General features: G+C 39.8%; 1 protein-coding gene across 2 annotated transcripts in view; it reads left to right on the forward strand.

The window, feature by feature from the left end:
* MTTP (microsomal triglyceride transfer protein) overlaps nt 1-7,904 on the forward strand; it is a 55,732-nt gene extending 47,828 nt beyond the window's left edge. For both annotated transcript variants that reach the window (XM_058547558.1, XM_058547559.1), the window contains 3 exons: nt 2,757-2,881; nt 4,867-5,037; nt 6,563-7,904. In XM_058547558.1, the coding sequence (XP_058403541.1) occupies nt 2,757-2,881; nt 4,867-5,037; nt 6,563-6,734 (468 nt within the window). In that variant the 3' untranslated portion in view covers nt 6,735-7,904. The remainder of the gene's footprint in view (nt 1-2,756; nt 2,882-4,866; nt 5,038-6,562) is intronic.
* The last annotated feature ends 9,181 nt before the right edge of the window (nt 7,905-17,085 follow it).

The raw sequence follows: 17,085 nt of genomic DNA on the forward strand, positions 1-17,085 counted from the left end.
AAGAACATGTTTTCCTGAATGGAAGCAATGGAATGAGTTGTCAAAATGTCAGTATCTGAACTGTAAAAAACACCTTTGGGACCAAAGGTAAAAGTTCAAAGGGGTCACATTAGCTACAAATACAGAGCTCCTGGATCTTGTTCCTGTAGTTCATGGGCAATAATTTAAACAAACATGCTTTCTGGGTCAAACAAAGATATAAGCCTATGCTCTTTTGTGCAACATTTCTCAGAAGAGGCCTCCTGCACGCCAGGAGACACAAGAGAGTTCTGGTTTCGTGATAGCCATGTCTGGTGGTAGAAAAGTCTCCACCCTAGAGACAGTCTGGGTATTCATTCAGGCTCCATGTATGGCCACCAAGCCTGATTTTTCTTTTCAATCTTCAGATATAACACCTACCATGGGAGATTAGTATGAGAATTAAATGAGACATCAAACATAGACACAGTAGGGACACAGTGGGTGCTTAAAAACTGTTAGTTCCACCTATTTTATACCCCTCACAAGTTAGAACCACTGTACTGTGTGATTTAGTCCCTATCACAAAGAAAGAGTGGTTTGTCCTTCCACAGGGATCAGTGGTTAGTCCTTTTATGGGGGTCCAAGAAAATTCCTCTATGACTACATGTCAGAGTTCTTCCATGATCTCTTTGCATGAGAGAAATGGAATCTTCCCAGAAAGCCAAGGCACTCCTCAAAACCCATACTGCAATGGAAAAGCTCTCTCTCCAGAAGAGGCACATTGTCTAATAGCCGTGAAATGTTCTTTTCCACGGCACTTGGTATATTTTGACATGCACCTAATATACAGTCAGTGGGAAGGTCAAAGTCCTCATCGCAGACCTTTTCTGGGTTGCACGGACTAACAAGATTATAATTTTCAAATTGGCAAGAGAGGACAAGATCCAAAGAAAGAAATGCTTCTGAGGCAGGGCACACAGTAGGGCTCATTTGGGAACAATCACAATTACGGTGCAAATGCAGAACTCTGATATCTTGGTTCTGCAGTTCATAGACATAGGTTAAAATTTGGGCATGGTTATTGTGGTTTTCTCTGGATAATTTGTATTCTTTCATATTAGTTGAGACAACCCCTGCATCCTACCACAGCCATATTTTATTCTAGACTGAATGTAGCTATAAGTAACCTGAGGGCTCTCTCCTAAAGTGTTCTGAGCTCTGTGTTGGGTCTCACGCTTTCAACAAAGCGTCTTTCAGACTGAAAGTAGCTTCATGCCACAATCAGACTTTTCCAGTATACCTAGTTATAAAGCAAGTCCTCTGACTGAGATTACTGGCCACCTTTTTCAGAAAGTGGAGAGAATTCGGGGAGATCAACATGATCCTTTCTAGAAAGCAAAATCACAGCATTTGTAGCTGGCAAAAGCACAGCTTGTTTGGTCTGAGCAGGGCAGTTACATAAAGAAGTTAGTCATGCTGCCACTTGCCGTGAACCACGGTCTTTGGAGGGATATCAAAATTAAGGATACTGAGCCTTTTTTCCAGAACCATTATCATTTCCAATACTGTCCCCAGGCAATCTGATTGCAATCTAGCTGAAGATATTTTCAGCCAATGTCACTCCACCTGATGTACATTGTAAATGCAAGACTTAAAGGCTAAATGCTGGCAAACAGCACAAAACAATGGGTTTCAGACAACTACAGAATTGCTCAGGATGGACTATGTTTGCAAATGTGTACTGTCCCTCTGGAATATGCTGTTGAGTTCATGTTGGGCTTGTCTGTTAAATTGATGTCATTCCAAACGTCAAACAACAGACATTAAGGCTTAGTTAAATCGCCTTGCCTTCCTTTCCTAGCTCGATCTAGGCGATTGCTGGAACTTGTACAGGGACCAGCAGCTTTTATCCTGCCTTTCATTTGCCAGCAGGATGCAGTTGTCTATATTTCACATAGCACATAGCCGGAGAAGTGCTGAAGGACCTCAAGAGATCGTCTAGCTTGACCCCTCACCCTAACCCCAAAGCCATGGCTGGATTTCTGATGGAGATGCCTTCATTTTCCCCAGTCTGATGGTTCTCAAATTTAGGTGCATCAGAATCATGTGAGGGCTTTTTAAAACACAAATTGCTGGGGCTGGCCTGGTGGCGTAGTGGTTAAGTTCGTGCACTCTGCTTCAGCAGCCCGGGGTTCGCACCTTTGGATCCCCGGTGTGGACCTATGCACTGCTCCTCAAGCCATACTATGGTGACATCCCACATACAGAATAGAGGAAGATGGGCACAGATGTTAGCTCAGGGCTAATCTTCCTCGGCAAAAAGAGGAGGATTGGCAACGGATGTTAGCTCAGGACCAGTCTTCCTCACAAAAAACAACAACAACAAAAAAAAACACACAGATTGCTGGGCCCCACCCTCAGAGTTTCTAATTCAGTAGGTGTGGGACTCAACATTTCTACCAAGTTCCCAGTACACTGTTGTTGTTCCTCAGGGGACCACACTTTGAGAAACTTTGCCTCTCCCAAAATGAGGCAATGGTTGAAAGAAAACACCCTTCTCAATTGGCGCTTCACTTCTCTAGAATTTTAGTTGACTAACTAATTTAACAAATCAGCAGTCTACTTCTAGTGATCAAGATTAGAACAACATATTTCCAAGCCTAGAGAAATACTCTAACATTAACACAACTCAGATGGTATTATCTACAGCAGGAGGTTGAATGCGCCTTTGGGAAGGGGTTGGCTAAATTGTGCTTATTATTATTATTACTACTATTGTATATTTTTGTTTCTAGGAGCTTCAGTTGCAATCTGGACTGAAGGCCAATATGGAGGTCCAGGGTGGTCTAGCTATTGATATTTCAGGGGCAATGGAGTTTAGTCTGTGGTATCGTGAGTCTAAAACCCGAGTGAGAAATCGGTAAGCGTATGTATAATATTCTATGCAAAGAACTGCAGAGATATGTTTTTGGAATTGTTTAACCCTCTGAGTTTTCAAAATCTATGCTTTCTATTTGTAACTATTAGATCACAGAGTAGGAAGTAACCATGGGAAGTCGTTCTTTCCGTAGCTGCTTATGAGCAGCTCGATACCTAATACAACTCAGCCAAGAATCTTCCTGTTTTTAAAAACATCCGTAGACAGCATGCCCCATGGATGAGAGGTTCATCTTCTCTTGGTATTCCACTTCAGTAGTTGACAATGCTGTCGGGAGATTTTACTTTGAAGCAAACTTTTTAGCTTATCCCTCTTGTTGGGGTTTAAAATCTTTCCTCTTTTGCTGTCTTCAGTGGATAAAAATAAAAAGATGATCACTTTTGTGTAGAATCTAAGACTTAAACATTAGGAGTCTTTGAGCTTTTTTGTTAGCATTCATTTTTCTAAACAAAATGTTTTCAGCTCATTTAGTTTTTTCTAATCTACCTCTCACTTCAAATTGAAGTGTTTTACTTTGAATATAGAACAATTTGTCCAAGCCAGTGTGATAATCCAACAAATTATTCTTCTGTTTGTTACAGAATTGAAGAAAAAGAAATGGAAAATGCAATTAATTTTTACTTTTTTGGATATTTAAAAATATGGTGGGGCAGAAGTGAGATAGGAGTGATAAAATTAAATTTTTGATGTATTTTAAACTATGGGTTAAGGAATTGAAAACAATCAAAAGGTGGCACATTTAACGTGAAAGGTGACCCACAGTGTTACTAAAAGGAGCCAAAGAATGAGAAATGGAACAGGCCATCAGAGGGATCAGCAATATAATTTAGGGCTTCCCACTGAATCAGTCATCTTTCTTCTCTTTCTGAAGTATTTTCTAGGTGGAAGTTTCCCCAAATTAAACTGAATTGAATTCTTTGCAGAAAGAAATCAACAACAGCAACAACAAAAAATATTTAGATTTTTAAAGAGGACACAGTACCCCTAAAATTCTATCAGTATCCACATTGTAGCCAGTCTATCTTCAATTTTTCATTTGTTCAATTTAAACAATATCTCTTAAGCCTTTGTTGAGAGTAAGATATTAGAAAGTATGTCAAGGGATTCGGGGATTTAAACGATACCACCTCTGACCTACTTTTGCACTGACAACAATGTCAGCAAGTGTTCTAAGTTGCACAGCAATGATTAGTATCCCTATCAAAAAAGCATGGACAGACAGCTCGGATTTAATCGTGGGAGTAATTTCCCACAAATTCTCTTAAAGTCTACAATTAAACGAGAGTGGTTCTAGAGGTAAGCCTTCCACTGGGATTCTTTATCCTCTTCATCCAAGCCACATTCCCTAGTCAATTCCATCTATCTGTCCAGTTCTGTAGGTGATTGTTGGAGAACTCACCATATCTGTCCTTCCTGGGGCACCCATTGTACATGCCCCACTGTGGGAATGGTTCTTTGTGACACAATATTTTTTCAAAGATCTTTGCAACCATAGACTTATGTCTCTAGAGACTCTTTGGAGAAAGTAATGAAATGGAGTGGAAATAGTTACATAAAAGCCAACAGAGAGATAGTTACCAAGAAAATTGTTACAAACACCAGCTGTCTTCTCAGTGATGTTAGACTTTGTTTTGAGATAACTCAGGTATTTCTAACTTCCTAAGAGGACCAGGTTCCAGGCATGTTTTCATCTTGGCCCTTCGTATGCCCATACCAAATAGTAGTACCTGATAAACGCTTCATTCCCACATCTAGGACTGAAGGCTGGGTGAGGGCACAGGGGAAGGGCAAACCTTCACCAGGCCCTGGTTACCAACAGAACTCTAAGTGCATTTAGGTCACATATTAGTTACTTAAGTGTTTCTTTCCAGTCATCAGTGTCACAAGTTCAGACCCTGTGAAACGATAGCTGTTAGTGCAGCTCAGTTAAATGTGATGTTAACAGTTTTTTTTGCCCAAATCCTTAGGGTGGCTCTGGTAATAACTGGTGATATCACTGTGGACTCCTCTTTTGTGAAAGCTGGCCTGGAGGTCAGTGCAGAAACAGAAGCAGCCATGGAGTTTATCTCCACAGTGCAGTTTTCTCAGTACCCATTCTTAGTTTGCATGCAGATGGACAAGGATGGAGCGCCATTCAGGTAAGAAGCAGTGCTCATGGAATGTTCCAGGGCCATCCCCAGTTTACCAGGAACTTGCACCCAGTTTGAGCATTTAGTTTCAGAAATTTAAAGAAAATGGTAAAAATCCAATGAAACATGAATTTTCTTTAAATGAGTAAAAGAATAATTGATAAGGCTAAAAAAAAAAAAGTCAGTTTGTAGGATATCAAGAAACTGTAGTGACTAATTACTTTGATTCTGGAGATATCATATTCTAATCCAGAAATAATTTATCAAGGAAACAAAGGGATTTGATTTACTGTAAGAGTTGCCATGTAGTTTCAGCAAAAATAATGGACACTTATATATTATTGGCTATCTTCACAATTGTCTCCTGGACAGAAAGTTCAAAACAAAACACCTGGCAATCATTTACCGTGGTTTAAGAGCCCAAGAGAAGTCACAAATTTTAGGTAATCCATACAACAACAACTTGACCTTGTTTAAGTTTTGGCTCAAGCTTGAGAGTTTGAGATTTTGAAATTAAAAAAAAAATGCTTTCAGTAGAATTTTTAGAGTCTCAAAAACCAAATATATATATAATTTAATTGTCCATGTAATTTTCCCAACACCTCTTCCACTACAGGCTTCTCATTTATACTGTGTCCTTTGAATCTTGTAAGCATATTTATAACAATACTATCACGTGGAAGTAGAATGCTTTGGGTCTAGGTAGCACTGACTCTTGTTAGTTGTAGAGGTCTCCTTGGCATGCACTACTAACCATGGAGGCAATTTGTATACTTAAAACAGCAAGCCATATCCTACATATCTCCTTTGATAAGTAGGCCAGAGTTGAGTACCTTTCTTTATTTTATTGACATTTCATGATCCATCTAAGGAATATATAAATGATATAAGTACAAACATGAATAGGTTATATTTTTACAGAAGAAAAGATAGTGGATTATAATAAGAATATTAAGCAATCACTAACTTATACTAACTCATATCTAGAATAAACCTCCATTAGTGTATTAAAAAAAAATCAACCTGCTAATGGTCAAAATGCAGTGACCACTAGCCCAAGCATATGGCTAACTGGTTTGGTTCCACATTTCACTCGGGCCAGAGCTCTGGGAATGTTTCCCTGTCAGCATTCTCAGCTTAAGTCCAGCTGGACTTGCTACTTACTCAAGGGGGGGTGGTCCCAAGGTGGGGCTCCTGGAATGAGGGGTGGGAGCCATAGCAAGGCCTGCAAAGCTTAACAGCATCTCCAAAAAGCTGAAAGGAATTTAGTCCTTAATTACAAAAAAAATGTACGGCAGGACTCGCATTCCCGGGCATTTGAAGCGTGTAGTGTATATGTTGGTGTAAAAAGAAAGGGGAAGATAAAGATCGCCCCATTCATGGGAATGAAAGCTGGGCGTCTTTGGCACTCATGTCCCTTCTCAAATTGCTTTGAAACGGAAGCTTCAAGTGTACACTCAGTAACTTGGCTCTGACGAGTCTGAGGTGACTTCAATATGTGTGTGATTTTGTTATTGTTGTTGTTGTTATGCAGGCAATTTGAGACAAAGTATGAAAGGCTGTCCACAGGCAGAGGTTACGTCTCTCGGAGAAGAAAAGAAAGGCTGGTAGCAGGGTCTGAATTCCCACTCCACCAAGAGAACTCTGAGATGTGCAAGGTGGTTTTTGCCCCTCAGCCTGAGAGTAATTCCAGCAGTTGGTTTTGAAACTGATGAGTAATGTTTCACTTGACTCTGTCTCCCCAGAAGGGGTAGAATGTGACATGCCAAAGTACTTGCTCTTTGAGAGCACAGTGTTTACATATTTACCTGTATTTAAGATTTTTGTAAAAAGCTATGAGAAACCTCAAATGGTTAAATTTGGGCCTATTCAGTATACTACCTACAGTGTCAATTTTGAGCCAACATATGTGACAGTTTTAGCAACAATCTAAGTTTTCTTGTACCTCTCTCAAATCCCATTTGATACACTGAGAATAGTTCTGCTCTAAGAAGAAACTATTGTTTATAAAAAAACAAAACAAAACACTCACATACTCAGAGAACCCAACTTTGTTTCAACAATTTTCAATCTGTGCATGTGAAGCCCTTGATAGAACCTTAAACATAGATTGTTTCTACCAAACATGTTGCCCAATCAGGAGAAAAATGGACCTTTTTTTCTTCTTTTTGGGGGGTAGGGGGAGGGTACAAGACTTTTTAAAGACTTTTGTCAGCCAACTTCGAGAATTAATATTTATCTCTTCTGTTGTTGGTTTTACTAAGCCTTGAGGTAGAAGGCACACAGATTAAAACAAACCATCTCATCTTGCTGCTGACCACGTCGTCAGATTGCTAGAAAAAAGCCCTTCAGTCTTCAGCCCTCTGCCCCACAAAGTATTGGACTTGGCACATGGGAATCAGAAATATCAATTTCAGAAACTCTGTTTGATTTTTCTTGTGCTGTGTCTCTTTGAGACTGTAATGTAGTACACTGTCCTTTATAAGGGACATCTTCATGTAGTCATCATTTTAGCTTTCATTCAATTGTTTTGTGGTAGAAATTCCAGTCTGTTTGACCACAATCATGCAAAAGCCAGAATGGCTGAGAGAATTTCAGCCAAAGAGAATACTGCTTTGAGAAACTGATGGATTTGGACTTCTAAAATATGAAATCAAGAAAAGATCATCTTTATTTGTGTAAATTAAAAGAGCCATGTTAAACATTTTAAAATATTTATTAATAAAACAGATACATGTGTGTATAGTCATAAACCCAAACAGATAACAGGTGCTCATTTTTCCATTAAACACACACACACAATGGAAGTTTGGCTAGCCCACCACTGGTTGTAAATTTAAAATGATGCATGATGAAATAAATATGTGGAAAGCCTACTGAATTGCTTTTGTCTTTCATTACTACAAACACTGTATTTCTCTATTCTTGACACTTTCTGAGCCCAGATATATACACAAATAAACCTCTGCGGCTCTGTAGAAGAGGCCAGATTCTGTAAAGGGAGGTCAAAGCCTTTTGGAAAATGGGCCACTGAAAATAGCAGCACTCAGAACCACTTAAGGCCCTGTAAACTTGAAAACAAGCTTCTAAGCCCAGTTTTCATAAAGGGTGGACCGGCTCCCTTATTGTTATGTTATTGAGAAAAGAGAAAGGAATCAAAAACTGAAGTGGGGGGTGTGTCATTGGTGGCATTGGCCTTGGGGGAAGCCCTCTCTAAAGATACTCACGCTGCAGCAAAAGCAAGTTGAGCTAGAGCACTAGGCCGAAGATTTCATGGGCTAAGGAACCACAGCCATGTCATGTTCAACAATTCACGGCTGCTTCTGTGAAATGTAAAATAATAATTTACTTAAGAGTGATGGCTGCCATGTCCTAGATGTTAGTGCTATGCTACTTCCCAACTGCTCATCTGCCTGGCTGAGTCAAATACAGCCCCCCATTTGGAGAATGGATAGTACTTAGCAACTCTAACACGCTCCAAAGCAACAAGAAACCTGAAGCATAAAACAAACATTAACTTCTTTCTAGACAAATTAGATAGAAGTTTAAGAAGAATGGAGTGATAGTCCGCATTTTGAAATGATGTGTTAGAGCCAGGAATATAACTGTAAACCTCACTTGCTGTCTTCTAGTTCTGACCACTTCACTGGCTCAAACATCAGTGTCCAGATGGCTTTGTCCTCTGCAAAGAGGTCCGTCTGGGAACTGCGCAGCCCTCTGACATGGGCCTCTGCCCAGTCAGCTTCTTCCTGCAGACCTTGAGCGTTTAGCCTGGCTGATTTCCTCTGCAAAGTGCTCCTGCCATTTCCTGCCTCTCGTTGGCCTTCTGCCCGTGACAAGTTGCTCTTTGCTTCTCTGAATCTGACTACCTCCAAAAATATCTTTTAATCATCTAACACTTATTTAGTGCTTATTATGGGCTAGGTATTTTTAAGCATTTTCCATATATTAAATCATTTAATTCTCACAATAACTGTGTTTAACAGGCAGCATTGTTATTTCCGTGTTCTAGATTGGCACTGTCCAATAGAAATATAGTGTGGGCCACATAAGTACTTTTAAATTTCTAGTAGCCTCATTAAAAAAAATAAACAGAAGCAGATAAAATGAATTTTAATAATATATTTTAACCCAATATATCCAAAGTATTATCATATCAACATGTAATTAATATCAAATGATTAATGGGATATTTTGTTTTGGGGGGAGGATTAGGTCTTTGAAATGTGGCATGTAATTTGCGTACATAGCACACCTCCTTCGGGGTTCGCCGCGTTTCAGGCGCTCAGCAGCCACATGTGGCTGGCAGTCACTGCGACGGGCAGCACAGTTACGGACAGAGACACTGGGCCACAAAAGACATTTACCTCGCCCCACAGAAGACATTGTCTCAGCTAGCAAATGGCAAAACTAGGACTCAAGTATAAATCATCTCACTCAGAATCTGCTCTCTGAATCCACTGTACTATATTTCCCAGGTCGTTTTCGTTTTAAAAATTTGCTGCTAAAAGAATATAGACAGTAGTTATGAAAGTGACAAATGTGGGACAGCAGCTACAAAGCTTTAGGCTGTATTACAGAGTTCTGGGAGTCAGCGCCCTTTCTCTGTGGTTCTTGTGTCTCTTTCTCTGGCAGTATCAGAAGTCTTTGTCCACTTGTAGGCCTCTATTTTTTTCTTTGCCAAGTGTCCCTTCCTCCATGAAGGGTACTTCATCCTTGGAGGCAGGTCTGAATGTGCAATAATGAATGTGCAGTTTTTTGAATTCAGCTTTATTGAGATATAATTCACATATCATACCATTCACACATTTATAGTATAGAATTCTATTTTTATATTGTATATAAATATAGTACATTCACAGACTTGTACGACTATCACCACAATCTATTTTGGAACATTTTCATCATTCCAAAAAGAAACCCATACCCTTTAGCTATTACCCCCAATCTCCTCATCTCCCAGCCCAAGGCAATAACAAATCTACTTTCTGTCTCTATAGATTTATTCATATAAATGGAATCATATAATACGTGGTCTTTTGTGACTGGCTTTTGTCACTTAGCATTATGCTCTCAAGGTTCATCCATGCTGTAGCATGTATCAGTACTTCATTCTTTTTTAAGGTCGAAAAATATCTCATTATGTAGATATGCCATTCATCAGTTGATGGACATTTGGATTGTTTTCCTCTTTGCTCTTATGAATCATTCTGCTATGAAATTTTGTGTACAAATTTTTGTGTGGGCATACATTTTCATTTCTCCTGGATATATACTTAGGAGTAAAATTGCTGGATCAAATGGTAACTCTATGTTTAACTTTTTAAGAATTGCCAGATTGTTTTCCAAAGTGGCTACACCATTTTACATTCCCACCAGCAGTGTAGGAGGGTTCTGATATCTCCACTTCTTATACAACACTTATCTTTCTTTTTGATTATAGCCATCCTAGTGGGTGTGAAGAGGTATTTCATTATGACTTTGATTTACATTTCCCTAATGACTGTTGATGTTGAGCCTCTTTCAATGTACTTATTAGCCATTACATATTATTACATCTTCTTTGGAGAAATGTTCATTCAGATCCTTCACCCTTTTTTTTTTTCAATTGGGTTATTTTTCTTTTTATTATTGAGTTGTAAGAGTTTTTTATATATTTCAGGTATAAGTCCCTTATCAGATACGTGATTTGCAAATATTTTCTCCCATTCTGTGAGATGTCTTCTCATTTTCTTGATAGTGTCTTTGGAAGCACAAAAATTTTTAATTTTGGTGAAATCCAATTTATCTATTTTTTGTTGTTGTTGCTTGTACTTTTGGTCATATCTAAGAAACCATTGCCAAATCCAACATCATAAAGATTTACTCTTATGTTTTCTTCTAAGAGTTTTATAGTTTTAGCTTTAAATTTAGGTATTTGATTCATTTTGCATTAATTTTTGTATATTGTGTGCAGTAGGGGGCCCAAATTCATTCCTTTGTGTACAGATATCCAATTGTCCCAGCACCATTTGTTGAAAAATGATTCTTTCCCCATTGAATTGTTTCAGCACTCTTGTTGAAAAGCAATGGACTAAATGTAAAGGTTCATTTCTGGATTGTCAGTTCTATTCCATTAATCTGTATATCTATCCTTATGCCAGTACCACAGTGTCTTGATTACTGTTGCTTTGTAATAAGTGTTGAAATTGGGAAATGTGAGTCCATCTAATTTGTTCTTTTTCAAGATTGTTTTGGCTATTCTGAGTCCCTTAAGTTTCCATATGAATTTTAGGATCAGCTTGTCAATTTTTACAAAGCCAGCTGGGCGTGTGTTGAACCCGTGCATCAGTTTGAGGAATATTGCCATCATAATATTAAGTCTCTTGATCCATGGACGTGGGGCATCTTTCCACTTACTTAAATCTTCTTTAATTTCTTTCAACAATGTTTTGTAACTTTCAGAGTATAAGTTTTACAATTTTTTTGTTAAATTTATTCCAAGTGTTTTATTATTTTTGATGCTACTTTAAATTGATTTGTTTTCTTACTTTCATTTTTAGATTGATCATTGCAAGTGTATATAAATACAATTGATTTTTGTGTATTGATCATGTATCTTGCAAATCTGCTGAAGTCATTTATTTGTTCCACTATCTTTTGGTAGCTTCCTTAAGATTTTCTGTGTAAAAGATCATGTCATCTATAAATAGAGATTGTTTTACTTCTTCCTTTCCAATCTGAATGTCTTTAATTTCATTTTATGGCTTAATTGCCTTGGCTAGAACCTCCAGGACAATGTTGCATAGAAGTAGTGAGAGGGGACATGGCAAAGATGATGGTGCTGGTGAAGATGGTGGGGGGCAACAGCAGTGACAGACAGTAATGACCACAAAACGTGAAAGGAAGTCTCATCTAACAATGGCTCTAGCTCTATTTTCACTAAGTAATATACTTGAAAATTCACAAGATTGTATTTGAAAGCTTAAAACATGTTTAAATAGTCTAAATGCCCTCCTGCACAGGGAGGGGAAACAGAACTCGAGGTGTCTTTCCCAGCATTAATAATCTGTTCCGGATTCGGACTGATTGAAGCTTCACTGCTCCTCGTCAATTTAGTTGTTGACTAAGAAGCAGTAGGGGTAGCAGGGGAGTGGGACAGGGGGACCTGCCTTGGAACTCCAGTTCCACTAGCTACTGGTTGAATGATCTTGGGCCTGTGACTCAAACAATTGTCGTCTCTAAAATGGGTGTGACAATTTCTATTTCTCTGGGTTGTTTTAAGGATTCGTTGAGATAACACAAGTACAGTGCCAAGCACAGGCATTTGATAAATGTTTTCTGCTATCATTAATCCTGTTTTTAATATTAGAGATGTAATGAGCAATGTTCTTATTTATCAATAATCAGCTTTAATAAAAAGAGGTTTGTTTGCACTTTACTTCTACCTCTACCTTGCAACTAGCTAGGGAGCACAGTAGTCATTTCCTCTCTAACTCTCAGGGCTTGGTGCGGGATGACTTGGACATTGGAACCTCTCACTTGCAGCATCCAGGAAGGTGGAAGCAGGAGAGGGGAGCAGTGACGGTAATTTGGAGTAAGATAATCCTGCATATGTGAAATCTCACCTTTTCCACAGAATCCTGCTTTAGAAATCTCCAAGCCTTTCAGCTTCTACACCTGTGGAATGAGCAGCCCCTCATAGGTTGTGAGGATGACGTAAGGTAGTGGGCCAGTGCCTGGCACATAGCAAGCACTTAATAGGTATTCACTAACATTAACTTTTAATATATGGTCCTATGGAACTCCTGAATAAAGCAGCATCTTATGTTCTGATTCCCTGGAGTGAATCTATTTTCTGGACTTTCACCCATGAGCACCATGGGTCTTAGGAAGATTACCAGGCTTGTTTATTTGCTTATAATGAAAATACTACTTTCACATTATAAAAATTATTCTCATATTTTGTAAGAACATGACTGATATCCATTTCTCCACATGCCCAAGTTGACTTCAGATTTCACCGATTCCTTCTTTACCAAATTCCTTTGCCTGTGTTCTCTGAATGTGATAATTACCATGAGGAAAGAGTAAGTGTTTTCATGAGGAAGTATAAAATGAGTCTAAAATTGCCACAAAATTGGAAAGTTCCAGTAGAGTTCTTGGAAAAAATAGTAAGAGTTCTCCACATCGTAAGTGAAATGGATAGCATTTTTCAGAGGGAAGAAAATACTGGAAGAAGACTGCATCCCAGCTCAGTCATTGTCCTTCTTCAGGACTCGAGTAGAATGTCATATCTGTGTGTAAACTTCTGCCTATTCTTAGTCACCATCTCCCTTACCGTCAAGTTCTCTTTCTTTGTCAGGGTCCCTGAAGGAACAGGGTTGCTGCATGAAACTGATGGTACATCCAAACTGGGTAATTTGAGAAGAACTCAATAAACTTTATCAAGGTATGAGCAGGAAACAGGGAAACCACAAGGGATGGTGCAGCACCCTGAGGCTCATAACACTAGGGAGCCTGAAAGATTAAGGGAGGGAATGGTCACTGGAACCCAGAGAGCATGAGGTGTGTGGAGCAATGGCCTTGAATTAAAGGTTGCAAGCAGCCCTCATCACCTCGGCTGGAGGGAACCAGGGAACCAGGGTTCTTTCGTCCCTCTCATCTCCTGCCTATGGTACCCATTGGCTGAAACCAATCAGAAGCCAGAGGATAAGAGTGCCTATTAATCCAGACTATCCACAAAGGTGGAAAGGTAGAGTGGGGTTTGGAGGGGAAAATGGAAGAAATCCAGTGCAAGTTTATATGATGAGTCCTTCCCTACAAATTATTAATTTACTTAATCAGTCATCTCACACAATATGGAGGGTCTATTAGGATCAAGAAATGTACTAGGTTAAAAAAAAAAAAAAAAAGACAGGTTGCCTCCTCAAGAAATTCAGTGAAGTGAGTGAAGCAATATAACTAAAAATAATTTTAGTACAATGGTATAAATGTTATAAAAGAAATGTATTCAAAATCCTAAGAGAGCATAAAGGGGAGAAAGATGAAGAAAACATCATCAAGGAGGTTAAATTTGAGCTATGCCATATGATTTATTACCTCTGCCCCAGCTACTACTTAACCAGAATTGTTCTCTTCCTTGCGCTGTTCATAGGTTCCTTTACTATCCAAGACATCCAAAACCCCCAAATGGAGTACGGTCTGTTTGTCTTCAGCTTGAGTGTGCAGACAAACAATTGTCAATGCTCAGAGATCCTACTGTACAATTTCGTTTCCTATTTGATAAGATTAGAAAAGAATATAAAAGTTTAGGTCAATAAAAAGCCCACCATTGGAGGTGTATTACCTAATCATTTACCTTCCATCATGGGATCACAGTTAATCCAAAAGGAAGTAGTAATCCTTTGCTGCCGTCCTATTAATAAAAGTTTAATTTATTCACAGTTGACTTGGAACATCATATAAACCTGTAAGCTATTTTCATCCTTCTATTTTTACTAGAAAGATTCCTGCCATAATCTTCTAGGATTACATGTAAAAGTTTGGACGTTCTCTTTCCAGAATAGGCTTTAGGTTTAAATGACCTGATTCTTTTTGTTAGTGAAAGTGAGTCACCTCCGTTCTGTTTTGGGGCACCTACTCCCACTTTCTTTTATGCTTCTCTCATTCAATTTGCATGAATTAACCATGTAAACACAGTCATGGAGTAAGATTTCAGTGTGACATGAATCTTTCAAGTTGTTGAGATACACAGAGATGCTTGAAGGTGGAGATGTTCTAACATATTCCTCAATTAGGAAAGAAGATATTAGCTCTTTAATGACATCTGAGGGGGAAATGGTGAATACAAATTGGATGAGAAGACAATTCTCAAGAATTAAAATTATTTATGCCTAGCCAAAGTCTTCCAACATAAATTCAAACATTTTATATTGCACTCATTGGGTGCCATGCACTGTTCTAAGCACTTCATAGGTTCTAATCATTTCGTTCTCATAACAACCCTATAAGGTAGGAACTATGATTACACACCCTTTGTCTATGGAGAACCGAAGCACAGAGAGATTCAATGACTTGTCCAAGATCTTATACCTGGTGAAGGGCTGAGTAAGGATTTAACCCAGGGGTATCCCTCTAGAGTTCAAGCATGTAACCATTGTACTCTGCTACTTACCCAATATCCTGTCTGAGCTCCTAAACCTGGGAGTCAATTCTCTCTCTACACTCAGGTTCAACATTTCACTCCAGCCTCACATGCACTATTCTTCACGAACAACACCCCTCTTGAACCTGCAACATGTGCTCCAAACACACCAACATTGGGCTGTTTCAATTCCTCTGTTCTCACCCTTTACCCTGACTTTCTGCCCAAACGAATCTTACCAAACCCAGCTCCCATTATACTTCCTGTGCATAGAAACTGCCAGCTACTGAGACACCTGCTTCTCAGGTGCACGTATTATATATACCAACTACTTGGGAATTAATCATACCTACTGGGGTGTCTATCCTTCTCTGTTGCCTCGTGTCATTAACAAAAAATTACTTTTATTATGGAAATATCTTATCTTCCCAAATAAAGTGTGAGCTTCTCAAGCTCAGGTTAATGTATTTAGTCCTTAGTATCCTCCATGCAGCATGTAGCTGGTGTTCAGTAGCAGCTGAGCTATTCCCTGTGGATGTCAGTGCCTTCATAACTTTCAGGATGCTCAATGCCTTCAAGAAGGCCAAGGTGACATTTGAAGCAGAAAGATTTCTTTCAGAGCAAAGATTTCTCCATAACAAAGCAATTTACTCTCCCTTCATGGCCCAATGCTCTTACACTTCCCTCAAAAGAAAAAAATAAAGGATCAAGGTGACATCAGCATCATGGCAGAGTAAGCTGTTCCCTTTGTCTCTCCCCTCTAAGTTACAACTAAACAGACATCCATTAACCAACAGAGGATTCCCTACATAGCACAACAGGATGCCTAAGAGATCCATTCAGTCATACATTCAAAGGTGGGTGGACTGGACCCCAAGGCAAGCAGTGGAACTAGGGGAGTAGCATCCCCTTCCCCAGTGGCAGTGATCCAGGGTCCTCACACAGCAGCCAGCACTACTATGAGTGGAGGCAGGGGCAGCCTCGCCCCCCCTCACAAATGCTTGTGGAGCAGCAGTAGTCTGGCCCATGGGATCATCCACCATACCTCAGTGGCTTCGTCCACGAGAACACTTTCCTCCAACTGGCAGCAGCTCAGCCCACATGATGGCGCCCCGCCTGAGTAGTGGCACTGCCCATGCAAGTGCCACTCGCCCACCGAGCATGGTGGCCTGGCTTGTGCGAAGGCGCCCTGCCAAGTGGCTGCGGCCTGGCCAGCGCAAATGCAGAGCAGTCAAGGGGCACGACTACAAGCAGATGGGGCAGGAACAGAAAAAACAGCTCCTGCCCTCCCCCCAGTGGTGCCAGGGGGAATCTGCTACCAAAAGCAACAGAAACCACAGCAGAACTGGTGACCCAGCCCCCACTGGTGGCAACACCAACACCAGCTCCACCAGCAGCAGGGGCTATATACAAGTCCCTGGGTCCCCAGGCCCCCCCAGCAACAGTGACACCTGTGAACCCAGCACCTCTGCCAGTGGTGCAATCAGCACTCCAAGACAACCCAGGAACAGCAGTGCAGGTGGTACAGGGGACAGCAGCATCTGAGCTCACAGAGAGCCACTGGAGGAACACGAGACCAAGGTGACCAGAACCAAAGTAACCAAAGCTGTACCCAAATAAGAACAGGTGATTACAACCACAAATGGACTGGCGGAGGATCAGTTCATCAGACACCATGAAGAACTACAGCAACACTGCAGAGTACAAGGAAAATGACAACTCTCCAGAAAGCAAACCTGAAGTCAGAGAAGACTACAATCTAACTGACAGAGAATTCAAAATAACTGTTATAAAGAAACTTTACGAGTTACAAGATAACTCAGAAAAACAGTTCAATGAGCTCAGGAATAAAATTAATGAACAGAAGGAATACTTCACCAAAGAGATTGAAGCTCCAAAAAAAAAAAAAAAAAAAAAAAAAAACCAAATAA

The sequence above is a fragment of the Diceros bicornis genome, chromosome 8 (genome assembly GCF_020826845.1).
Source record: "Diceros bicornis minor isolate mBicDic1 chromosome 8, mDicBic1.mat.cur, whole genome shotgun sequence".
NCBI lineage: Eukaryota > Metazoa > Chordata > Mammalia > Perissodactyla > Rhinocerotidae > Diceros > Diceros bicornis.